Source organism: Manacus candei, unplaced genomic scaffold (genome assembly GCF_025592945.1).
Source record: "Manacus candei isolate 608988 ecotype Guabito, Panama unplaced genomic scaffold, ASM2559294v1 h1tg000059l, whole genome shotgun sequence".
NCBI lineage: Eukaryota > Metazoa > Chordata > Aves > Passeriformes > Pipridae > Manacus > Manacus candei.
The window spans coordinates 637737-662850 of NW_026138107.1; the positions used below are offsets into that span (position 1 = coordinate 637737).

Consider the following 25114-nt stretch of genomic DNA (forward strand, 5'->3'; position numbering starts at 1 on the left):
CTTTCCACCCTGAGACTGTAATCACTGTCCTGTGTCACTTCTGTCCATCACAGGCAGAGTCTGCACAGGTGAGATGTCCTGGTGGATATTCACAGCTGGTGTTGTGGCTGAAGGGTTTTAGGAAGGGCACAGCAGCCATGCCTTGCACAGGAGTTTGCTTTTCATTTTCTTTAGTATTTTGTGGTTTTGGTTTTTTCCCCTTCTTTCTCTTCTTTTAGAGAAGTAAGGAGTAGGAAACTTCAGTCTTGCATTTTCTGGGGGACTGTCAGCACCCTCACCTGCTCCATCTGAAGTAACCAACTTTGCTTTGCTCTGCCACTCAGACTGTGTTGTCAGTGTGTAAGCACTGGTTTTACATTAGAGAAATTTAACCTTTAGAAACCCTGGAAGTGTCCAAGGCTGGGTTGGACGGCGCTTGGAGCAACATGGTCCAGTGGAAGGGTCCCTGCCCATGGCAAGGGGTGGGATGAGGCAGTCTTTAAGGTCCCTTCCAGCCCAAACCACTCTGTGATTCTTTCTGTATCTGCATTCTGTAAAATATGTTATCTCTAAGTTTCCTCAATGATCCAGTTGTTTAGTCTCGAGAAAACAAATGAATAGCAACAAATTTACGGTTGGACTTGATGATCTTGGAGGTCTTTCCAACCATAACAATTCTGTGGTTCTATCAAATCTGAAGTAGTTTTTTGGAATTAAAAATCCTACCCAATCAAGCAGAATCTTTAACAGAATAATGGTGAGCCTGGGACTCTGCCTCCCTTTCTTGAATAGGTAGGGGATTTCATTGCTACCAAGTCTGACCTTAGTTGTGGTTCTCCATGGATTTTATGTTGCCAAACATTTGGTAGAGTGAATCAGATGACTGTAATGAGAAAGCTTTTGGGATGACTTTTATTCAGCCTCTTCAAATTGACTTGCCTCTGACCAAGAGGGGAGAGAAGGCAAAGTGTTCTTCCACTGGCATTTTCAGAAGCAGTGTTGTTCTTCTAGAGTCTCTCTCAAACAGCACCTGGAGCATCTTCTCCCCAAATTAAATCTAAGATTTGCACATAGCAACGTCTAGTGGCAGGTCTGCTGTTTCAGCTAATCTCAGGATAGTTTAGTGATCATTGAGTGGAGTTTGTCAGCATGCTTAAACATAATACCACTTTATTAGGGACAAATCTTTACTGGTTTCAGGCTTCTTTGTACTTCGTGAGTTCCTCTCCTGTTGTTCAGTTTGGGGATTTTGTGTGCTGTCTTTAAAATCTTAAATTAGGGATTTACTGCACAACATCATCCTTGAGGTGGTGTTTGTTGTTTCTAGGTCCAAGCAGCCCAGGAGATGGACAGAAGCTATAGAGCCTCTGATTTTTGTCACAGTTGTTCTTGGACAGGAATCACATGTAATCTAGGTTAGAGAACTGCTTGTTATGTAAAGGCTTTATGCAATTGGAAGTGCAGCATTTTACATTTTTGCAATTAAGAAGGTTGTCCTGAAATAGTCTTAGCCTACATGGAAAATGTGCTCATTAGCCACGTTCCTATTCTTGCCCAATGTTCTGTTTAATTTTTCTGTAACCTTTTAACTTGCTGTGGCTGCTGTCACTGCATTTTTTTGTTATAATTACTGTATTGATTCAAATTGCTTATTAATGAAGATTTATGTAAATTTTTCCCTTTCTGAGATATATTTACTTTCCCTATCCCAATTTCTAAAACACTCTGAAGCTTTGCAGAAGTTGTACTGTTTCCCAAGCAAACAATTTTGAACTGCTGTAGCAGTCAGAAAACAAAGTCCTGGTGACAGCACTTGGTGCAGCCGAGTGATTTAATTGCAGCATTAAAATGAACAAATGCAGAGAAAACTATTGTGTGGCTGGTCTGGGTGTGTTTGCCATTTGTGCTGGTGCTGCTTTATGAGTAGAAAATGCGTTATGTTTAATATGGGCTCTCCTGGGGCTGTGGAAGTTTACGAAACCAGTGCATCAAGTGATATGAAGAAAACAAGCAGTAGGCTGTTAGTCTTGTCTCTTCCTCCACGGTTTTCCTGTTCCCTTGGTGCACTCTGTCGACTTGTAAAAGCCTTTCAGAACTGAAGGCAAACTTACTTTGAACAGTATAGAGAGAATAAAATGTAGTATTTTCTAGAGTACTCAACTAAAGTGTTTTAAACATAATCCTATGTAGCTTGTCTAGTCAGGTTAATGATTTGTCACATAATGTGTGGCTACTTGTGGAATTTTTGCCCTTGCTAAATAGAAAATGTTTGTCTTTGCCATTTGGCTTCCTAGTATTTTCACTGGAAGAAGAAAAAATAACCTTGCGAGCTTTTGCAGTTTGTGTATTGGAAAATAATGTGTTCTCAATCACTCTTACAGTGTTTCTCTTCCTGTCTTTTTAATAGCATCTTTTTTTCCCCTCTGTGTTTTGCACTCTCTCTCCCCACCACAGACACCACCAGTCTGCTCGAACTCATGGCATGCTCAGATATTTGGAGTCATTTTTTAAGTCATTTCAGCATCTCATTGGTATGTCAAGAACTGGCATATTTGCAAATTGCAGAAGTCAATTTGTAAAGCATATAAACTGTGTAAAAGTTTGCTTCGGCACATATTTAGAGCTCCCCAGTTAATTAATTTTAAATTGAATTTTCACTGTGGTTTGGCACATACTTGAAACAAGCACAGTGCAACTCCTAAAGATGGAAAGTAAATACTAAATAATTATTGCACCTTACGTACAAATAAATCCCTTTTGTTGTATAGAACTGACTCTTTCCCTGTCCCTGTATCCTCCTTAGGAGGCAAGCTTTGAAAAGGAGTAATGACTGTATAAATTAAAATGTATAGTTCTGTCTGGTTAGTGTGGGTGTTGTGCTAGACAGCATTCCTTATGGAGTGTGGTGTCCGTTATGGGATCGTCACTGTATGCTTTCTCAAGCGTAGGAAGGGATTTTATAATCTACTGGAATGCCAGATGCTTTTAACTAGAATTAAAAGTGGTCCATGATCCATAAATTATAATCATGTGTGGGTGTGGGTGTCTTATCATTAAACTCTTATGTCTGCATGAGAGGTGTGGGAGGAAATAAAAGCGTGGGATGTAATAGTGGATTATGTTGTACATTTTGTTTTTCCAATTTGTTCTGAATGTATTTTGGAGTCCTTTAATTCACGCCTTCCTCAAACAAATTAATGCTGTGTTCGCTTAAAAGTATATTAATTAAGCAGCATCTTCTTTTGTTTTGTGGTGTTTTTTTTTTTCTTTTGGGCTTGTTTCAAATAGTGATTAATAACTAGCTAACAAGGTCCATGGCCTCTGCTTGAGTTTGTAAGGCATGTTTACGCAAATTCATACTGATTTTAGGTATTTGAGTTAGAACTGAAACTCTTACTGCTGTAACTGCATTGGGACATTCCTTATTGTGGAGGCAGGTGTTTCTATAACTGCTGATGCTTTTTTTAATTACTTAAACCCAAGGAAGAGGAGCTTGGCGTAGCTGTAATTGTATCTGAAGTGAGGATTCCTACGTGTGAAATTAATGTAAACAGTAAAAAGTAAGGGCATGCATCACTTCAGGGACACAGCTGAAGCTCTGATGTGGGTATTGAGTCTTGTGAGACAATCTGAAAATGCTGCGTTTCTTAAAAAATCCAGAATTTCCTCTAAATCTTCTGCTGACCCTTCATTTGAAGACTGGTACTCCAAAGGCAGCCTCCCCTTGAGCCTGTGATCTCCCACCCTTAAAGATAAGGGTGCACCCAGGGCTCGTGGATGCTCGTGATCAAAAGGAATGACAAAAGTCAGAGGGTCCACAAAAGTTTATGGGGTTTTATTGGTAAATTACACACTTGGCCTGGAAATCAGTGTGTTAGTCCCTGACCTGCTATATGAGCACACAGCAGTGGGGTTTGATGAGAGGGGTAGGGTGAAAGGGAAGAGAAAAAGAGAGAGAGATTAAAGAGAGGGAGAAAGAAAGGAAAGAGAGATCACCAGTCCTGTTTCCAGTGTCGATCCAGCGTAGTTAATTAGCCAGAGCCTGACCTTCTTGAGGTGCTCCCTTAACACCTCCATGGCTTCTTGGCTTCTCTGAGGACCTGTCTACTTCAGATTCTTCAAAAAGGCTTTTACTGTTGATTTTCTTACCTTTAGCAAGCTGTTCCCAGGTTATTTTTGGCTTGACTCAATCTGGTTTAGCACCGAACTTGCCAAAGCTTATGTACCTTTTTCTTTCCTGATTTGGAAAAGACTTAATCTTTTTGAATTTAATAGTCTCCTTTCTCTGCAGTTGTGTCATGGTCCTTTTTTTTTCTGTTTGGGGTCTCTAATACCTGATCCACATCCTCTCTGAGCCTTTATGTGGTGACTTTAAGTTGTTTTATTGCCATCCAGCAATTCATAAACTGAGCCTGTTTTCTTACCTGTTTCTTAATCTTTCTGAACGTTTTGTAGTTAATGGACTTCAGTTACGAATTATGGACATACCTGTGTGGGAGACTAGTGGGAGTTTTGGTTTTTAGGAAAAAAAATCAGATCATGGGATCCTGGAATGGTTTGGGCTGGAAGGGACCTTAAGGATCATCCAGTTCCACAGCCCTGCCATGGGCAGGGACACCTTCCACAAGACCAGGTTGCTCCAAGCCCTATCCAGCCTGGCCTTGAACACTTCTAGGAATGGGGCAGCCACATCATGTCCTTGAGCAAAGATGTTTTCCTTATCTGCAAAAGAAGGAAAAGTAGATATGTGGGAGGTTTCAGCAGAATTTACTCTCAGCTGGAAGGAAAATCTGGATCAAATTAATTCCACCAAGAATGGGAGATGTTTTTAGGCACCACAGCAGTTGACAGTTGTTTGGTACTCACTAGTTCTGTGTGTGGATGTGTATGTTTATTATATATATAAAAACTGCATAATATAAATAAAATATAGTGAGTATACAGAAAATATATAAACATCAATACGTTTAATAATATAAATATATATGACCAAGTATACTATATCTATATATTTAGTATGTATATACAAAAAATTACTATTCAATTATTGAAATACATAGAAATATAAAAATAAAACATGCATAAATTATATATAGGAATGAGTTGTTATATAAATATAGAATAGATTATATGAGTATAACATATATTTAGCAGTCATGCTGTTTGCATGTGACAGTGTGTAAGATTCCCACTTAAACAAATTCAGGTGGTTTTGTAAGATGTATATCAGCACATAAATATAACATATGTAAATATATTAAATATATATATTAAACGTAGATAATACAGAATATGAAAATAGTGACAGGAAAAAAATTTTGGCTTGCATAATTTCAAGTTTGCCTTCAGATTTATCCATCTAACTCACTGCTGGCTTCTGAGTCGAGCCTCTCTATGTTATATTATGGAATTAATTCTCTCAGCAGTTGTCATTGTCAGGATGTCTGTCAAGGTCTGTCTTTGTATCTCTCCGAATAACTATATCTGTGTAATTAGATCTATTCTATATAATTAAATAGTTGTATGTGTATATGTATGTATGTGTGCATGTATATACACATTGTGTGTATAATCTATTCCAGTGTACATATAATCTGCTCTGACTCTCTTCGGTGGCTCAGAGATCTTTAGAAGATTGGGGCATTAGCTCTGGAACAGCTCACATTCAGACCAAGGGAACCAGGGGTTAAATGCCCATTTTAAGTATAAAATTCTCATTTTTACAGATAGGGGAAATAGAGGAAATAACATCCTTGAAGCTTGGCTAAAATTATGTAATCATTTGACATTGCAGATAGGAATAAAATTCCAACGTCCTGATCTTTATCCTCGTGTTTTAACTGCTGGGCCTCGCTTCAAGGTTAATGAAACATGCTGTTTGGTTGTGATAACGTGTGCAGGAGTCCTTCTTACCAAACAATGTCAGGTGATTTTGCAAGGTGTATATACAGCATGTAGGTGTTTCTCGTTGTCTGTTCTTGTACAGACAATTGTAACGGTTTTGAGAAGGGCCTGGTCACGAGGCCCTGCTGTCACTTCCTACCAGATGGGTTGGCAGCATTTGTGACTTTGCACAAAGTTATCTCATAATGGCTGTGAGAATGTGGGGTGAGTTCCATCCTGAGAAGAGAAGTGTCTGAGGAGACCTGAGAGCCCCTTCCAGAGCCTAAAGGGGCACCAGAAGAGCTGGAAAGTGACTTTGGACAAGGGATGGAGGGACAGGACAAGGGAGAATGGCTTCCCACTGCCTGAGGGCAGGGTTAGATGGGATATGAGGAAGTAATTCCTGTCTATGAGGGTGGTGAGGCCCTGGCACAGGTTGCCCAGAGAAGCTGTGGCTGCCCCTGGATGTCTGGAAGTGTCCAAGGCCAGGTTGGACGTGGCTTAGAGCAACCATGTCTAGTGGAAGGTGTCCCTGCCCATGGCAAGGAATGGAACCAGATGAGCTTTAAGATTCCTTCCAACCCAAACCATTCTGCAATTCTATGAACATTTGGGATAGCAAAAATCTTACAATATTCAAATATAACAATATTCAAATTATCTACTCAAAACCTAAAAGCCTAAAAAGGTGACTCTACACAAGGGGCAGCAGCTGATGCTAAAGGCCTACAAAGTTTGAACACAGCATAGGGCTTGCCTGGGGTACGTTGGGATGGCCAAGTGGCTTCGACAGGAGTGAGATCTGCGTGGAAATCTGGAGGCATTGATATCATGTGTCGACCTCAAGGGCAGTCATCTTCCCAGATTGGCTTTTTGACTTCCAGATTGATCTCATGCACGATGAGAATTGTGTCAAATGTTATGTTAAAAAGTTACATGAGCTTCTCCTTCTCAGACCTGGGCATAGTCCTGTTGTGAGCGATGGCAGAGAGACAGTCATGGGTTGTCCACAGTATTTCCTAACTGTGCCCCCCAGAGAGCATACTCTTTCCCCTTCATGGCTTGGCATTATTGCAAAATCCTTAGGAACAGGAAAAGCCCAGAGGAATCCCTCACCCTGTGCTAAAAATTTTGGGTACTGAAGATAAAACATTTTGGAACTGAACATGCATGCTAGAGACAAAATAAACTGCCTCTAAATATAATTTTTCATATAAATGCAAATCTTTATGTAATTCATTCCATAAATTGGTGAATCAGTTTTTGGAACCCAAACTTTCTCAATACATTATATGTAATTTTAGTCTTTAATAGTAAAGTTGGGGAGTGTTAGCACATGTTTCTATATAATTTCAATGTTAACTATCAATTTTTGCTGGGAAAAAAATATAGAGGCAGAGTCAGTAATACTTAGTCAGCCTTTTTGTCCCCCCATAGTGTTGTGTTTTTGTAGTCAGCGAATTTGATACACCAAAACCCTTCCCAACACGATTCCCTCCACGCTGGCCATCTACCCAAAAGACACTGGAATTTAATCGGTATTAGATCCATAGGAAGACTTCAAACAGGATCTTGTGTGCTGCAGCTCTGTTTTGTTGGTCTGGATCCAGCCGTGGTGTCTGGTGACAGAAATGTGTTCCTGTCTGATGCCTCTGGAGTTGATGTCAGTTCAGAGAGCGGAGCCAAAGGGCAGGTGCTGACATAAAACAGCTCATCAGCCTTGGCAGTAACTCACGTCCTGCCCTTAGTGGTGAGCAGGGACGCAGGGTTCTTTCAGCTGAGGAGGCATTTTCTGCTAGTCAAGATAATGAAAAATGTTGCCTGTGGCACGCTTGTTCTGAGGATAAGACTTCATTCTTCAGCACTGCCGTTTTCCTCAGCGCTTCATCATTAAAACTGCCATTTTAATAATGTGCATATGGCTGGAGCTGGTATTGATGCCTCAAGATAAGCTTATATAGCACTTTCTGTAGTGAAATCCAATTTTCAATGGCTCATAATTTTTTTTCCCCCAAACTTCAGTTGTTTGTGATGAAACTTTTCATGCTGAGCGTCTTCCTTAGGCTCTTTTTTTTTTTAAGTTTTTTTTTTTTTTTTTTTTTTGGCACTGCTTTAATTGAAAACAGTTCTTCTGTTCCTGAGAATGAGGTTAGGGAAAAATGTTACTTAACCAATGCTGAATTCTTACATCTGTTTTATTGAGGAGTTTTAGAGCCTTCATGCCTTGGAACAGGCTCTTGAGATTTGGGGAGGGGGGCTTAGGGGAGTGAAGCTGGGGATAGAGATGTGCCATTTACAGTCCCTCTTAAAGTTTACTAAATCTGGCCAATTTACAAGATCCTGAAACTTGCCGTTTGCATACATGGAGCAGAAACTTGCTGAAAAACTGGCAGCAAAATTGTCTGAACGTTGAGCTTTCGTGAAGTGTGTTCCACAGAGCGTCGTGCCAGTGGGGCTTGGGACACAGCACCCCTTGTGAAGTCTGTGAGCCCGTTCCAGCATCCAGGGGGAACTTTCCCTGCAGTTGCTTCTTCCAGTTGTTGGTGGACCAGGTTTCAAGCAGGAGAGTTAACACTCGGGGATTTCCTCTTCCTTGGTGCAGCAGGTAGAGTAGAGGAAGAAGTTATCTCACTGTTTGACAGAATGTCACCACTTAGAGTGAAAATAGGGATGGGATGGGGTAGGGTGCATTAAACAACAACATGCCCATTGCACTGGGGAGAGGTGGCAGGCTCCAAGAAGTGTGAGCAAATCACTCCCAAACTGTGTAACTCTGAGTTTTCCAGCCCTACTTACATTAGGAATTTTAATTTAGTTGTTTTTAAATGCTCTCCTGAAGGCTCTGTTAAGAGAAACCAGTTGGAATTGCTGCAGGTACCAGTGCTCAGGTGCTTCACAAGTTTGGAGGAGGGAAAGTGAGGCCCTAGGAGGGAATCAGGAGATCTGTGCTGACTTTGCTGTCCTGGCTATTGCTTCTCAGTTTTGTATGGGATCTTTTTCTGGCTTATGGGCAGTAGGCTGGAGAAAGGAGCAAGCAGGGATTTATTTGACAGAATCCCAGAATCCTTTAAGTTGGAAAAGCCCTCCAAGATCATCAAGTCCAACCTGTGCCCGATCCCCACCTTTTCACCCAGCCCAGAACACTGAGAGCCACATCCAGTCGTTCCTTGAGCACCTCCAGGGATGGGGACTCCCCGGGCAGTTCATTCCAAAACAACCTATTTCAATGGAAGGAAGGACATGATGAGGCTGGGAAGGTGCCAAGTTATAGCTGTTGAGACATAATTCAGTGGTGGGTTGGAGGGAATAATGAAAACTGTGACCAGGAGGAGAGATTCATCCTGCCAGAGCTGAGTCCAGCAGTTCTGCTGATCGGTCCTGTTAGAATGCAGGCAGTGAATTTACCCCTTATCTCATCCTGCTCCTGGAGCTGCTTAATTCTTGCCTGATTAAACACAGAGAGGAGCTCAGTTTTTTGCCATGGTAAAGCTGATCTTTGTTATTTCCTGAATACTGAAGTTCATAGAATCACAGAATGGTTTGGGTTGGAAGGGACTTTAAAGCTCACCCAGTCCCACCCCCTGCCACGGGCAGGGACACCTTCCACTAGACATGGTTGCTCCAAGCCTCATCCAACCTGGCCTTGGACACTTCCAGGGATCCAGGACCAGCCACAGCTTCTCTGGGCAACCTGTGCCAGGGCCTCTCCACCCTCCCAGCCAGGAATTCCTTCCCAATATCCCATCTAACCCTTCCCTCTGGCAGTGGGAAGCCATTCCCTGTGTCCTGTCCCTCCATCCCTTTTCCCAAGTCCCTCTCCACCTCTCCTGGAGCCCCTTTAGGCTCTGGAAGGGGCTCTCAGGTCTCCCCAGAGCCTTATTTTCTCCAGGATGAACAGACTGAACAACCCCAGCTCTTCCAGCATGGCTCTGCAAAAGACTTGAACTAAGTCTGGATTTGACCCCATGACTGGTGGGAAGAATGATCTCTGAAGTCTGCCAAGGGATGTATCTTCTCATGGAACTGGGATAAGCCTTGTCATGATATTTACCATGAAAATTGAGCTGCATACATTTAACAAGTAAGGGAATAGAAGGGTGAAAATTATCTTGTGGCTTAGACAGTTGAGTTCAGAAAAACATTAGGTCTCCCTTGCCTCTTTGCATTTTTATTATACTTTTCTTTTTTTAGGCTATTAGGCAGAATTCTTTAGAGGGAGACTTTCCCAGAAGCCACTTGCTCATGTTCCTCATGTTCTCATGTCTCAAGAAACAGGTTCATTTTGAATTGAGGACCTGGCATCACAACAAGCCAACAGGAGCAGTGTGCTAAACTCACTAACTGATATAAAATGCTAACTGCTCTGGAAAAGTCATTTGTTGGATGCCTTGATCTGTCTCGCAATGTTACAGGTCACTTCAGTCAATGGATGTCTGGATTTCTTCTTCCCCCTTCCCCTTCTGTGTGGGGATGAAGTTCTTCTGAGGGTCTTGCGTCAAAAGCATTAGTTAATATCGGTGCCCTGATTAACACTATTTAAAAATAATACTACCAGGGCTTGATTTTTTTAAACATTTCCACGTTTGTTTCTGTCTCGCATTTTGTCCAATTGAGTGGACAAAAAAATGTTACTGAAAATCCCGGTATTGGTTGGATTATAAACGTGCACTGTGTTCCCTCCCATTCTGACCACAACAATAAAGTACAGGGATGATGCCCTGGGCAAAAGCCAGAGGAGTCTTCTATTAAAGACAAAAATAAATAAATAAATAATAACTTAAAAAAAACCCCAGCAACAAAACCAAACTAAAAAACTCCTGAAAACTAACTGCTCCTCCCCCAAATCCTACCAAAACAACCCAAACCAAAAAAAGCCCCAAAACCCCACCATCCAACAAGTCCCTTTTAATGTCTCGCTATGTGAACTTTCTGTTGTCGTGAGGTTTGCTGTTCCAAGGCTGAAGGATGATTGAGTCAGACAGTTCCTCTAAAATTCAATCCAACACTGGGTGGATTTGCAGTTTTTCCCACATTTCTCATTCGTTTTCCTCTCTCTCACCCTCTTCGAGCTTGCACTTAGTTTCCCAGGTTTCAAGTAGTCATAATACTATGATATTGTGCTCTTGTATAATACCATAAAACCTGTATTTATTTTTTCTTGATATTGTGGTCACATTTGCTGCTTCAGTTGTACTGGAGAGTCTTCAAATGCGCAGCAGGAATTTCGTTCCATCTCAAAAATTTTATCACTTGTGTCCAAAGGAGTTGAAATAGGTGTTGCCAGCAACAGGCCAGGACTGGAGCTAATAAAAATGTGAAGATTCTTGATTTAAGATGTTCCCTTCCTATAGTTCTTTTAATATATTTCTAGAAGTGAATTAGTGGTTTATTAAGGTTATTTCCAGCCTTATTGAAGACTTGGTAGCCTTTTGATTCAGGAACGTGATGTGTAACTTGCTTTACTTAATTCTTCAACGTGTCTGGGTATGTCTGCTACTCATATTCCAATTACAGATACTAAAAATGTTGTCAGGGGTTTCCAGCTAACAAAGGTATTCCATGCTTCAACATCTCTGTACAACTAAGAGAAGCAGACCCCATCTGCAAATGTTAAATTTATCATAGACTCACGGAATCATTAAGGTTGGAAAAGACCTCTAAGGTTGCCGATTCCAACCGTAAATAATATATATAATTATATGCAGTATAATTTCAGTGAGTTTGCAGGTGTTGACTTTGCTTTTAAATGTTTCTGTACTTTTTCGGATTAAATACTTTCTTGGGGGTGTCTTAATACATTTCTGATAGAGCTGTGGTGTCAAAAGCTTTGATGGGTTTGCAAGTCCACAACTGAGCTTCATGGTCATGGGAGAAGGGGGTTGTCTCTTTATTTTGAAGTTCAAAACCAGAAGAAGAGTTATGGTGGAATAGATGGGGTTCCTGCCCCTGAGGAGAGTCTGTCACATTTTGTATGTTACAGCGAACATCTCCCGAAATCTAGAGATAAAAAATAATATGAAAATTTTAAAATGAAATAAACACTATTTTTGCAGTGAAATGAGGAACATGCTTGTTTATTGTAGTAAATCTACAAAGTTTAGTGTTTGTAATGCTTTTCAGTTCCATGACATTTGAAAGGTCGTGCAAAGTATTGGAGCTGCGATTAATCACAGGAAGCAAAATGGAAAAGACTTTCAAAGAAAGGAAAGAAAAATCTGTGTATGTAATTTGGCTGGGCAACAAAGGAGACCTGACTGTGCCTTTTATTTAAAGGCTGTAAACACTGAACTGGGGAAGAAATGTTTTATGGTATTTCGTAGAACCACTTACAGGAATAAGGAGATGAAGCTGAACAAAGTAATGCTTAGGCTGAATATTAGGAAAAAAATCTCAACATTGAGGTTTATTAGATTATGGAACACTCTTCCCAAAGGATGTGGTTCAAGCTCCATTACTAGTTCCTTAAAATTAGACTGGATAGAATAACAAACTGGAGGGAACACTGTTGCATGGGTAGGGGATGGACACAGTTACCTAATACATCTTTGCATTTCGCTTGCTTCCATGATTCATTTCCTGAAAAGCTGCTTCCAGAATGTGTTAATGACATCACGGCCCCGGCAGCCTCAGGCCCGTCGGAACTCCTCCAGCTTTGGAGGGCTTATGTGGAGATTTCCTGGGCTACCTTTTCCCCAGCGGCTCCTACATCCCGGCCATTCCCTGCGGCTTCCCTGTCCTGCTGCAGCATTGGGAACAATGCCTGGGGTGTGCTTTAAAAATGTGGATACACAGACGTGAACTGAGCTGTTCCCAGTGACCAGGAGTGGAGCAGGCAGGGAATTGGTGTTGCAGAGCTTGGCTTCACAGAAATAACTACCTTCTGCTGTTCTTGGCAAGTGGGATGAAATACTGGTCGCCTTTACAATAGTGTTATTAAGTGTGAAAAACCTCAAACAATTAAGTCATACTCAGTCATATATTTCAATGAGCCAGTTGAAATATATGAAATACAGAACAGTCGTTCTGTCTCACTGATTTGACAAGAAGAAAGTAACTTGGTTTTTAAAACATTTGTTCTATACTTTTTTTTTTTAACATTTAAAGAAGTAATCTAAAACACGCTCTTAATCTTTCTATAGCATGTCAGTCACTTTTCTGTAGTATTTAGGAACTAAATACTGAAAATAAAGTATTATAATAAAGCACCTGAAATAGAGGAAAGCACCTGAAATACAATGAAGCATGTGATATAAAGCCCATGGCAATCCACTGTGTAGATTGTTGAAATGTGTGACTTTGACCTCACACTAAGGACTAAGTGGTAGTTTGATAGGATTTTGAGCCTGGATATGCAGTTTACAAGTGATCACAAATTGATTCTGGTACTCATCATGTGCCTTTCCTGTACTCCAGAAAGGTAGAGTCAAGATGGACTGGTACATAGCTGTTGTGTCAAAATGCTTTTAAATTCAGTATCTCCCACATGTGAAGTCTTGCTGCAGCCTGCTAATGACTTAGAGAGCAGCTAGCCTACCAGTATGTAAAATGTGAATTCGTTTTGCTAGACTGTGTGTCACCCAGAAACTATTCATTTATAGCTGTTTGTAAAACTTTTTTCCTTCTGTGTCTCAAACTTGCTTGGGTTAATTCTGTTACTCCAGTGTCAGGCAGTGGAGAGCATGAAAAATACTGCTGAAAATTAAAAACTGTTACTTCTGTCATTTCTATTACTATGCCCAGGTATAATGTTGCAAAAATGTGTAATTTATGAGATCTTTTGTCAGCTGAAAAAGTTTCTGCAATTAAGGAGTAACTGCAAACAAAAAGTTATTGCAGTATTTAGGACAGCCATTTTTGTGCTTCTGAGTTTTGTAATTTCCCTGCCTAAAATATTTATGCTCTGATCAGATGCCCTTTTTCAGTCAGCGGTCGTAGTTTTGTGTGTTTATGCTCCAGATGAGCTTAATCTTGCCTGAGGATGGAATATTTAACATGCAGGTTCATAAAACACAGAAAAATCATTCCATATTTCCTATGCTTCAGCTTTGCTCATTTCTTGCTGTAATGAATCTTCCCAAACCTGCAATGGTACTTTCCTAAAATGAACATAGCTGCTGTTTTTGTAGTCTTTTAAGCAAGTATACCCAGTATTCCTCACAGTCTGCAGTTTTAAGTTGCCTAGCTAAAGATCTGAGACGTTGAGGATGTGCTCATAGAGTGTAAAATGCCTTTGATACAACAGCTGCCTCACTGATCCCTGTTCATCATTCCGTGGACCACTTTTTCCTCTCCCATTCATTATCACATAACATCCCCGTGGCAACTTGAGAAATTGCTTACATGGAAAAGTAACCGTAGGAAAGTATTTATGTATTTTTAGCTTTCTTCTAACACAATGTAGCAGCTGGAAACGAGGACAAGAGCCAGCACAACGTGATCTGCCAGCTCTCCACGGGCCACCAGAAAGTGTTCACCAGACCACAGTGTGAGAACCATTGAATTGACTTAAGAAATGTGACACACATAATAAGCATTAAGTAAAAAAAACAACCCCTCAAGTTCCCAAAGCTGCTGCTTGAATGTAATAAGAATTAAATAGTAATTGTAATGTTTTTTAATAATACGTTATTCACTGGTTTTAGTGGAGGAAGTACAGGATGGTATCAATTAGATGCAATGAAAATCACTTTTGCTTTAGTTCATTGTCTGTATTTACTGATGCCTTAGATTTTATTGCAGCACTGGACAATCTTTTGGATGCTGAAAGTTTCAGAAATAGGAAATCAGAGTGTGGAGCTAGGACTTGATTTGGACAGATTGCTAAACATAAGTTAGAACTGTTTCAGTTTTTTTTCTTCATTGTTGGGTTTTCTTTCTGGTGTTTGGCAGTTTTTTTACCAACTTCTGTAGCCTCATCTGTTTGTGTTCTTTCCATTTTTGCAACAGGGGAGCAGGATTGTTGTTTTGGAAATGTTACAATGACAGGGAGAGATCAAGATGAAGATCTCTTTTGAAGATATTCATGTCTACTAAAACTCTTGTTTCATCCTTTTCAGTCTTGAAAGCAGCCTGAGGCTGCACCTCAACCTGGTGCCCTCTGAAAAATAATTTCAAAAGCAATAAAACTCATTGGGAAAATGCTGATGATGTATGAGGGGACTTGGGCTGTGAGATGAGAGAAGAGGCAATGATCTGCTTTGTTACCAAGCTCCACTGAGGAGAGGCATGAGCATACTCAAAAAGGCTTTGCCCGTATGAATTGAAATTTAATGCCTGTATTTAAACTTAATGAAGAATAGGCTGTTCAAAGGAAAGCTTGAAGTTCAGTTATTACTGTGATTGCATTTTGCAGCTGCTGTTAGATTTTAAAAAAAAAATAAAATCTTCATTTCGTAGAAAGGTGCTTGGAAATAAGTAATACCAATTTCCTCAGCGTTAGTTTAATGCTCTGTCCAGGGGGAAAGCTCAGAGAATTTGTCATCCAAGCCTTTATACTGAAGATTGGAAGGTAAGTAACACATTTTGTGGAAGGATTGCAAGTAGTTCAATAACTACCCTAAGAGAGCTCACAAATCAATTACACCTCACAGTCAGTTGATATACTGACTTAAAATAATGGTAGACACTACTAGAAGTTGTTGACTATAAACTGCAATGCTTTATATGAGTATAATGAGTTTTTAAAGTACCCTCTGCATTCCTACCTGTCTGTTGGTTTTAAAATGTATTCAGAACCAAACTCTTAAAATTCTGCTTAGTCACATGAAACTATAAATAAGTGGGTTTAAACTTTTCTTCAAGGAGGTACAAACATGAACCTTATTTGTTATCTCGTTGTGTAACAGAGACCAGGCACTGGGCTGAGATTTCTGCAGAATTGTGTTTGTGTTAAATAACAGTCAGGTGAAAGAAAGTTCTATTTTGATGGATGTGTCATAACTTCATTTTGCCATTAAGTGTTGTTTCACAGACTGTCAAACTACATTAAAGTCCTGGGTTTGTTTTCATGACTGTGAACTGTGTTTCCAGCCATCTTACAGAAGGCCTCAGGTTCTCTGTTGCAAAAAAACATACCTTGCTCTTAAGACCTGCCTTTCTTGCTCTGCCTTACATTGTTTGAGTGGGGAAAAAAATCTGTGATGGGTACTTTGGTGGAAGAGAAGGACAAAAATATATCTATAATTTAGTTTTAAAGGTGAAAGCAGTCAGTACCCGTATCAAAGTGTCCGGCTATTTGACAGAAATAGTTGGCAGGATTTTATATTTCTCAAATTGACAAACATTCTAGCAATGTGGTTCCATGTGGAACCGAGTCAAGAAATAAAGTTATATTAGAGAATTCCAGAGTGGTTTGGGCTGGAAGGGACCACAGTGGGTCATCTGGTCCCACCTCCCTGCTCCAGCAGGGTTGTCCCAGAGCACGTGGCACAGAATTGTATCCAGATGGTTCTGGAATATCCCCAGAGAGGAAGACTCTTCTGTATATTCTGTTATTACTATTATTATTGCTGTTATTATCATCACCATCATCATCATCATTTTCCCATCCTTTTCTATCCTAGTGAACAGAAAAACTCTCAACCCATGAGTTTTACAGTTCTTTTTTTCCAGTTCTCTCCTCCATCCCACCAGGGAGGAGCGAATGATTGGCTGTGTAGTGTTAAACCACAACAACATTGAAGAGGCTGTTTTAGGGTTATGGATTATTAACTTCATCAGGCTTATAATTAGGACCAGAAAGGTAGTATTTGGTAATGTAGAGGCTTTTCAAGAGTTTATAAATCTTCAGAAGCACTTTGGCTCACAATGCTATTTCAGGTAATCTGCTCCTCCCTCCGTTTCACAGTTCAGTGGTTTAGTTTTGAGAACCCTATCCTGTCTTGGCCGCCTCCCAGAGATCTAGAAAGCTGTAAGAAAACTTTGTGAATTTGCATTTCCCTTGAGAATATGGAAAAATGACAAGAGAATAGGAGTAAATTAAATTTAAAGTGAAAATTCAATGTGAAAGAAATCCAAGCTCTGTATGTTGAATTGTATGTTGATGTCTAGGCCAAATTTCTCTTAGTGCTTGTAGTGGTGCCAGGCAACACTAGTACTGTTACAGCCACCTATGGCTATCCTGTTGGCTTATATAGGAATTTTCATAGAATCATGGAATCCCAGAATGGTTTGGGTTGGAAGGGACCTCAAAGCTCATCTCATTCCACCTCCCTGCCATGGGCAGGGACACATTCCACTAGATCAGGTTGCTCCGAGCCTCGTCCAACCTGGCCTTCATCTCTTTTAAATATGGCATTTTCTTCCTTTTATTCTGTGGGGTTTTTTTGGTGTTGTGTTTTTTTTTGGTGTTTTTTTGTTTGGTTTGGTTTTGTTTTTATTTGTGTTTTGTTGTTGTTGTTTTTGTTTTGTTTTTGTTGGTGGTTGTTGTTGTTGTTTTGTTTTGTTTTTGTTTCTGTGATGTTCTGAAGAAGCAGAATCTGAAATGTGAGTTACTTGGTTCATATATTAATATGCAGATTTCTCTTGCACATGATGACCTCGTTCTCCCTGGTGGAAGATTCAGATTTTGCCCACATCCCTCCTTTCCTGACTGTTGAGGAAAGGTATAGCAGTGGCAGATGCCAGCCACAGAAGGGTGGGGTGGTGGAAAACAAAAAATGAGAACTCAGCTGAAGTTTAAGAAAGACAATGTGCCAAATTTGAATTTACTTAACCTATGATAAATGTATGGTTGTTTCGGTTTTCTTACAGTACTTTCTCTGCACACTACCCCTCTGGATAACTCACGAGAGTTTCAAAAACTAACTTCATGGTCAGCATCATTCATTCTGATTTAAAGGACAGTGGATCGAAACCATGGTGATAAAGGGTTATTAATGGAACATTAAATTTTTGCTAAGAAGACTGTAATTACAGTGCTTTTTATTATAAGAACTCCCTCAAGCTGCTTAACACTGAGTGGTATTAGTTCCCTTGCCCTTGACATGGCAGTAATTGCCCTGCAATTGTGCTGATGAGGGAGCACTGGTTTATTACATAATCTGACTGTACAATTACATTTGAAGAAAAACGCTCTTTGGAATGGCTTGAAATTTTGTAGGGCTAAGAGTACTTGAAATTCTTTTTAATTGGTTACACTACACTTAATGCTTTGCGTTCACATGGCTTACAGGATTTTATCATTTGCACCTTGAATCTCTCAGACTAGAAGATCGAAAACTAAACTTCCTTAATTTTTTTCTGTCTTCTTTAAGAAGTGGGGAAAATTGTAATTAATTTTCAGTTTAGGCATTAAATAAAAGAGGAAATAAGAATTTTCTATTTTTTTTTTAGTTGAGCTTTTTTTTTTCTCTATAATTCAGGACTTTGACCTATTAAATGAATAATTTGATGAAATGCTCAGTCTGTGCCATAAAATTTGAAGATACACTCAGAAAAATGAACTGCTGGGCAGGCATCTGGGGAGGAATGCAGTACACTGTGATTGAGAGAGGCTGCTTCTTATTCCCCTGGGAATGTATCAGGGGCTCAGATGTGATAAACATAGAGGGTTTGTCCTTCTTCTTGACTTTGTCCCCCAGTAATGCTGAGTTTGCAGCATCTCTCTTTCAGTTTTACTGTTTTTCTTATTTTTTTTTCAGTGGTGTAAGAGAGTGCCATGAGCAGTTGTAGGGAAATAAGGACTAATGGACTTTCTGGAGAAGGATAAAGAGAGTCCTCTGATGCTCCTTCTCCTCTGATTGGTACTTAGGCACGTTGCTGGTCAGCTTGGTTCGCCAACACTGCTGTAATTGGGAACAGGAATTTCAAATGCAGTTAGTGTTGGAGTTTATTTTTTGTTTTTTAGTGCTGTAAGTATGAAAATGACTCTGTGTTTCAGGCTCAAACGTCGAACTTTAAGCTGTGTGATAATGAGTTTTGACGAGCAGCATTTGGGGACATTGCTTTGACTTTGTACATTATGCCTTTAATACTGGACTGGTACGTGCACCATGTACAATCACACAATGGTTCGGGTTGCAAGGGACCTCAAAGCTCACTTCATTCCACCTCCTGCCGTAGGCAGGGACACCTTCCAATATCCCAGGTTGCTCCAAGCCCCGTCCAACCTGGCCTTGGACACTCCCACAGATGGGGCAGCCACAGCTTCTCTGGGCAACCTGTGCCAGGGCCTCACCACCCTCACAGGGAAGAATTTCTCCCTCACAACTAATCTAACCCTGGCCTCTAGAGGAGTTCTGTTTATTGAAACATTAACATGCTGTTTTGTGCTTTCCTCTGCAGCTGGCCTGTGGACGGTGTTCACACTCGGCGGGGTGGGCAGCAAAGCGTCACCGCAGCTGGAGCAGTGCTCCCCGCTCGCCAGCCAGAGCCTGCTGCTGCTGCTGGTCTTGGCCAACCTGACTGATGCCCCAGACATGCCCAACCCCTACAGGCAAGCTATTATGTCCTTCAAGAACACACAAGGTTCGTATCTGTTCTTATCTGTAAGCACGAGCTGTTGAAAGTGAATTTTAAGTTGCTGTGATTTCTTAGAGGTTCTCTTTCCAAAAATTGTTGTTCTTCCAGCAAACCCGTGGAAGAGCAGTAATTGTGCCTTTTCTTCTGGGAGTTTTGAGGTGACGTTCCTCAGCTGCTGGAATTTAATGGTAGGGACAGAGGAAGGATACTTTGTCCTTCAGACTTGAGAAAGATTAGAAAACTTTGTGATTCTAGTCCTGTTTACGGTTGGACAAAGATAATCTTGAAGGGTTCTTCCAACCTTGATGGTTCTGTGACTCTGTAATTTCATAAAGTATAAATAAAACTGACTTATAAGTCAGTTTATCAGGCTATCCAAGAGTCTGCTGGAGTCACCTAAAACTTTACAGAGAAATCCTGTTTAGCTGGAGTCATGTTCCTTAGAGTGAAGATAAGCAATTGAATTACTACCTGGATGGATTTGCTGACTATATTTTTCTGTTGCAAGTGTGAGGTAAAATATAATTTAAATAAGATTAACTTTAATAATTTTAATAAGGTTAGTATAAGCACTTTCATGAGTTTTGCTTATGTGGAAGGCTTCAGAGTATTTTCAGTGCTTGTCTTGTTTTTGAGAAGGCTGGTTCCAGTCTCTGTATCAGGTAACTGCAGGTGCTGTGCTGACTCTCTGACTGACAGAGGGTCTTGTTTGGGACACAGTGGTTCCTTGACACAGCCTGGACTGTCTGGGCAGCTCAGTGAGCAGCTGTGGTGCTTTTCATAGAATCACAGCATTGTTTAGGTTGGAAAAGCCCTCTAAGATCATGGAGTCCAACAGTTCGCCCACACTGCCAAGGCCACCACCAACCCATGTCCCCAAGTGCCACATCCACATGGTTTTTAAATCCCTGCAGGGATGGGGACTCCCAACACTTCCCATATATGTTTTATGGACTTAAATCTCTGAGTTTGAGCCATGGGGTTTTACCTTTCATTGGCTTTGTGTAGGTTGACAGCATGCACAGAGTTCAGGAGGAATGTGACAACCTATGAAGCCACAATAATCCCTCTGAGTTACTCACTTTCAGACAGTTTTTGTATTCCTTTAACCATTAAGTATTTAGCAGGTTGAGCTCTAAATTATTTACGTTTACCTAGGAAATTTTGTTAGATCATGAGGATGGAGGTTTGTTCTCATTAGAAGAATTCTGAATCCTAACATGCTCCTTGGATTTATTGTATGCCATTTACAGGTGGTTGAGATCAAATTGTTGATAAAGTTTTTGTTTTGCTCTATTTTTGAAACTGCAAATTTCCATTAATGTTTTATTTTGGTTGACTTTGATTAAATTCACTAGTAGCCAGTAAATTTTGTTGAGAAGTGTTATAGGCTTATCATTATAAAATTTTAAAAGAACTTCTTCTATGTCAAAAGTAACATAAAAAGCTGTATTTTCTCTAGATGTGCATGGTTATAGAACAACTTATGATTTCCCAGAAACTTGTTTCCACTTGTGATACTCATAATTGAGCTTAAATTTGATTCTTGTAAACATTCTGAGGGCTTAGTATGAGGAAAGTGAGATGAAAAAAGAAAGCTGGTTGCTGTCACAATGATCTATAGCACGTGACTATAAAAAGAAAACTTTTTTTTTTTAAGTAATTTATATGATTTAATTGTGACAACACTAGTAGAATTCAGGGTAGTTTTCTTTATTCTACATGGTCTAGAATAGTTTAGTTTTTCTGTTGATCAGCCTAATGTTCTATAGAATAATACAGGATTGTGCTGCTGTTGCTGGTAAGTTTCTTTAATACTATTTAGATTTTTATTACTGATAGTGAAAGGCTATAAATCCAAGTGGCACAGTTTAAACATCCACCGAGGTGAAGCTGGAGAGTCAGTGGACACTTCTCAGCTAATGAACTGTGGCACATCAAGGATGGAATTGTTCTGATTTTGCTGTCTACGTCCAAACCTCCCCCTGTGGAGAGGAATTTTCACCCAAAGCAGGAGGTTTTACACCAGTTGGTCCACAAGCGTGGTCAGTAGTTCAGCAAGGGCAGGTTTGGGTCTCTGTGGGTACATTGGTTTGGGACAGGCAGCGGGGCTGTGTCTCGCCTCCGTGTGCGCGGCAGCGCTTCCCGGCTCCCGCAGCAGGAGGAGGGTTTGCTCCAGGGCTCCTGCTGACTCCAGCTGAATGGCTGGAGCTGCCACCCCTCGCCCAGGCCAAGGGGAGCGGCGGCTCCCCAGCACGTCGTCTCTGCCGGGCCCCCAGAAAACTGAGGGGAGCCAGGGCTCCTGGGGGGCTCCCACAGGGCCTCCAAGCACTTTCTCCTTCCAAAGCGGGTGGAAGTGTTGCTCAAAATAAGTGACGACTATCGCATTCTTCTGTGCTGAAAGCTGTTTAGGAACTTTGCCAAGAATACGGGCTACAAATCAGAGAACCACAGTGTAGTTTGGGTTGGAAGGGACCCTCAAGATCGCCCAGTTCCATCCACCCCCTGCCATGGGCAGGGACACCTTCCACTGTCCCAGGTTGCTCCAAGCCACGTCCAGCCTGGCCTTGGACACTCCCAGGGATGGGGCAGCCACAGCTTCTCTGGGCGACTTGTGCCAGGGCCTCACCACCTTCAGTGTAAAGAATTTCTTCCTAATCTATTATCTAAATGTCTCCTCTTTCGGTTTAAAACCACTCCCCCTTGTCCTGTCACTATTTGCCCATGTAAAAAGTCACTCTCCATTTTTTTTAAAAGCCCCCTTTGAGTTCTAGCCTTTTCTGTTTCCACTGGGAACTTCTAGACCACAGAGATCTGTGCAGATGTTTACCAGTTTTTATTGAAACTGATAAAGGTTCTGTGAACAGAAATCTGTTCTATTTTCACTTCCAGCTCTGGCACAGAGTGTATTGTGAATATCAACAAACTGCTGTTACTTTGAGGGATGTCAGACGATGTGATGTCGTGTTTTACACCACTTAACCCATGAAATTCCCCACCACACACATCTAAGGTCCTGACAAAATCTGTGTTTCACTGAGATACCACAATAGTCTTGACCTATGCACATATCCCCTTCATGCCAAGATACTCCATATTGATGCCAGGGAACTAAACCTGGAAGTGTGGGGTGCAGGGTTTGGAAACACATGAATTGTCAGGATATTCGTTCCTGAGAAGATATTGTACCTGTTCTACTTGCAGCAGCTCCTGGGACCACATTCCTTCTTAGCAGGAAAAGCCATTTGGACAAAAAGAATAGCTTTATGAAAAAAGAAGAGTGTTTTGTGCAGGTAGTAGAGGGGTCTAACGTGCTCACGTGGGAGGACAACCTCAGCCTTTTTGGCACAGCTGAATCTTCATGAGACCCTATTAGGGTTTATGACCATTGGTGATAGGAGTTATGGATGATTTTTATTTCCTCCTCACTGTGGTGTCTGTATAAAATATTTCACCAAGGGATTTTTATCTGAATGATAAGTGTATTTGTTCAAGATTTACTCTTATTTCTTTATTTCAGATAACACGGCTTTTTCATCGTCAAATCCACACGCTTTCCAGATTAACTTTAACAGCTTATACACAGCTTTGTGTGAGCAGCAGAAGTCTGATCAGGCCACTCTCCTTTTGTACATGCTTCTGCACCAGAACAGCAACGTGCGGACGTACGTGTTGGCACGGACAGACATAGAAAATCTGGTAAGTCTTTCTCTGCCTGCCTGATTTTCGTCACAAGGGGCTGGACCTGAGTGTCAGCAGCTGCCAGTGGTCCCTGTTCTGCAGTGGGAGCAGTAGGTCCTGTCTCACGTTTTCACCAGTTCTAGCTCACTTATTCATTTTTGTTATGTCATCTCAGGAGTGTGATGCAGAACATGTCACTGCAGTAAAGGGTAGTACTGGTAAAGCTACAAGGCTGTCTCTTTCCCTCTTTCTCTGTGCCACTATTATGATCCAGGTCAAACCTGCTCACTTCTGTGATCGTAGTATAAAGAAACTGGTGGCAAATATCATTCTATTCATTATTTTATTTATCTCTTTTAGGTATTTGGACTAAAAAGTTGCATGAGCTTACTGTGTACATTCAGGAATAATAGTTAACAAAATGAGCTGTAACTTGACTAACATGCCAAATGTCGTACAGGGTTGACCTGAGACTGAAACTCCTCATGGAGCAGCTCACAGGTTTTATAGAAATACAGCTGTAGTGAGTTTTTAGCCACTTAAATAGGATTGTGGTTAATGGGCAATATAACAGACACCTGGTATGGTTTTTGTAGGTTATAAATTAGCTTATGCTCCCCACTTTAGTCATGTCACAAACCACTTTAGCAAATCTTACTTATTAAAAAGCATTCCTTTAATAAGATAATGGCTGTCTAGGGGGATTGGTAACGGAATAGAGAACTCTTTCCATTTTAATATTTGAAATCTTGCCAGGTAATTAGATCCCTTGCCTGTTTGATGGCAGATATGGAGTGAGTTTGGTTTCAGTCCAAGTTCCAGCAGATGTATTGCTAAAATCGGAGTTGATAGACGCCACTGTTGGCAAACGGGGGTGAGATGGTTGGTATTGAATTGATTCAAGACTGAACTCCTGTGTCATCTGCTGAGGATTATCTGGGCAGGGGCTGAGTCATTTTGCATGAGTTCTGTGAACAAATGGCAAAGTATAATTTTTGGGGCAGTTAGTGTGTGATATGAGAAGTTTAACAGCTGCTAACCTTAACAATTTGCTGTATCTTTAGACTCATCAAATAGAATCCCAGAATGGTTTAGATTGGAAGGGACCTTAGAGCTCATCTTGTTCCAACCCTCTGCAATGGGCAGGGACACCTTCCACTAGACCAGGTTGCTTTGGAGAAGAAAAGGTTAGGTGTGTGCTTTGTTTTAGAATCATGTTGTCTGATATACTGTAAAACTTCCAGAAAAACCATGAGGTGCATGTGTCAAAACAACTCCAAATGCAGGTACTCAGATGCTCTGCAATGTGGGATATTTTCATATATTATCACCTAAAAAAAAAAAATAAAAAGATCAGAAAATCCCAGAAATCATCAGCAGCATTTAACACTGTGTGGGAAAGTCTGAGAAAATTCAGACAAGCATCACTGAAAAGTCAACAGTATGTTTTTGGGGGGTGGTTTGGGGTTTTTTGGATACCAACATTTGAAACTGCCTGCTCTTATTTTGCTCTTCCCGCATACTGCTGCTTTTTTGTGATCTGTACTGACAAGTTACTGACATCTTTGTCCAATCCTCTTGTTTTTATCGGGCCAGTAGGTAAGAATGAGCAGCAACCAACTGAGAAGAGCAATTGTAATTGCTCAGTAACACAGACCCAAAAAGAACTGGGGGAGTTGGAGGATTACTGGACAAAGAAATCATTATCTCCTAATTACAACCCTGCAGTGAAAAAAAAAGCTAATTCAGTCTTGGGCTTGTAAATGAGATGAAGGGCCTTGAATATTGGAGCTGGTTATTCCTTCCTATGTGGCAAGGTGCTAATACACTGTGTAGTCTTCTGGTGGTGTACTACCATACTTCATGAAATAGTTACAAGCTGTTGAAAAATGGAGACAGTGTAGAGAATTTTAATTTTTGTTTGCCTTAAAATTATCAATAAAACTGTGAGAGGCTTAGGAATCTTACATGGTAGGTCAGAGAAGAGCTTGAGAAGCATCAGGACGTGTATGTGCCTTCATAAGGGGGAATCCTTGAACAGAGAGGACTCCCTGCTTGCAGAGAGGGGTGGTGATTCATTTGTATATGAATCTCTCTCTGTCAGTTATAG

The 25114-nt window shown here is 40.7% G+C and overlaps 1 protein-coding gene across 3 annotated transcripts in view; it reads left to right on the top strand.

Moving 5' to 3' along the window:
- Positions 1–25114, top strand: part of DYM (dymeclin) — a 213578-nt gene that overhangs the window by 57009 nt on the left and 131455 nt on the right. For all 3 annotated transcript variants that reach the window (XM_051803671.1, XM_051803670.1, XM_051803672.1), the window contains exons 9-10: positions 19147–19329; positions 22844–23022. In XM_051803671.1, coding sequence (XP_051659631.1) covers positions 19147–19329; positions 22844–23022 — 362 coding nt within the window. The remainder of the gene's footprint in view (positions 1–19146; positions 19330–22843; positions 23023–25114) is intronic.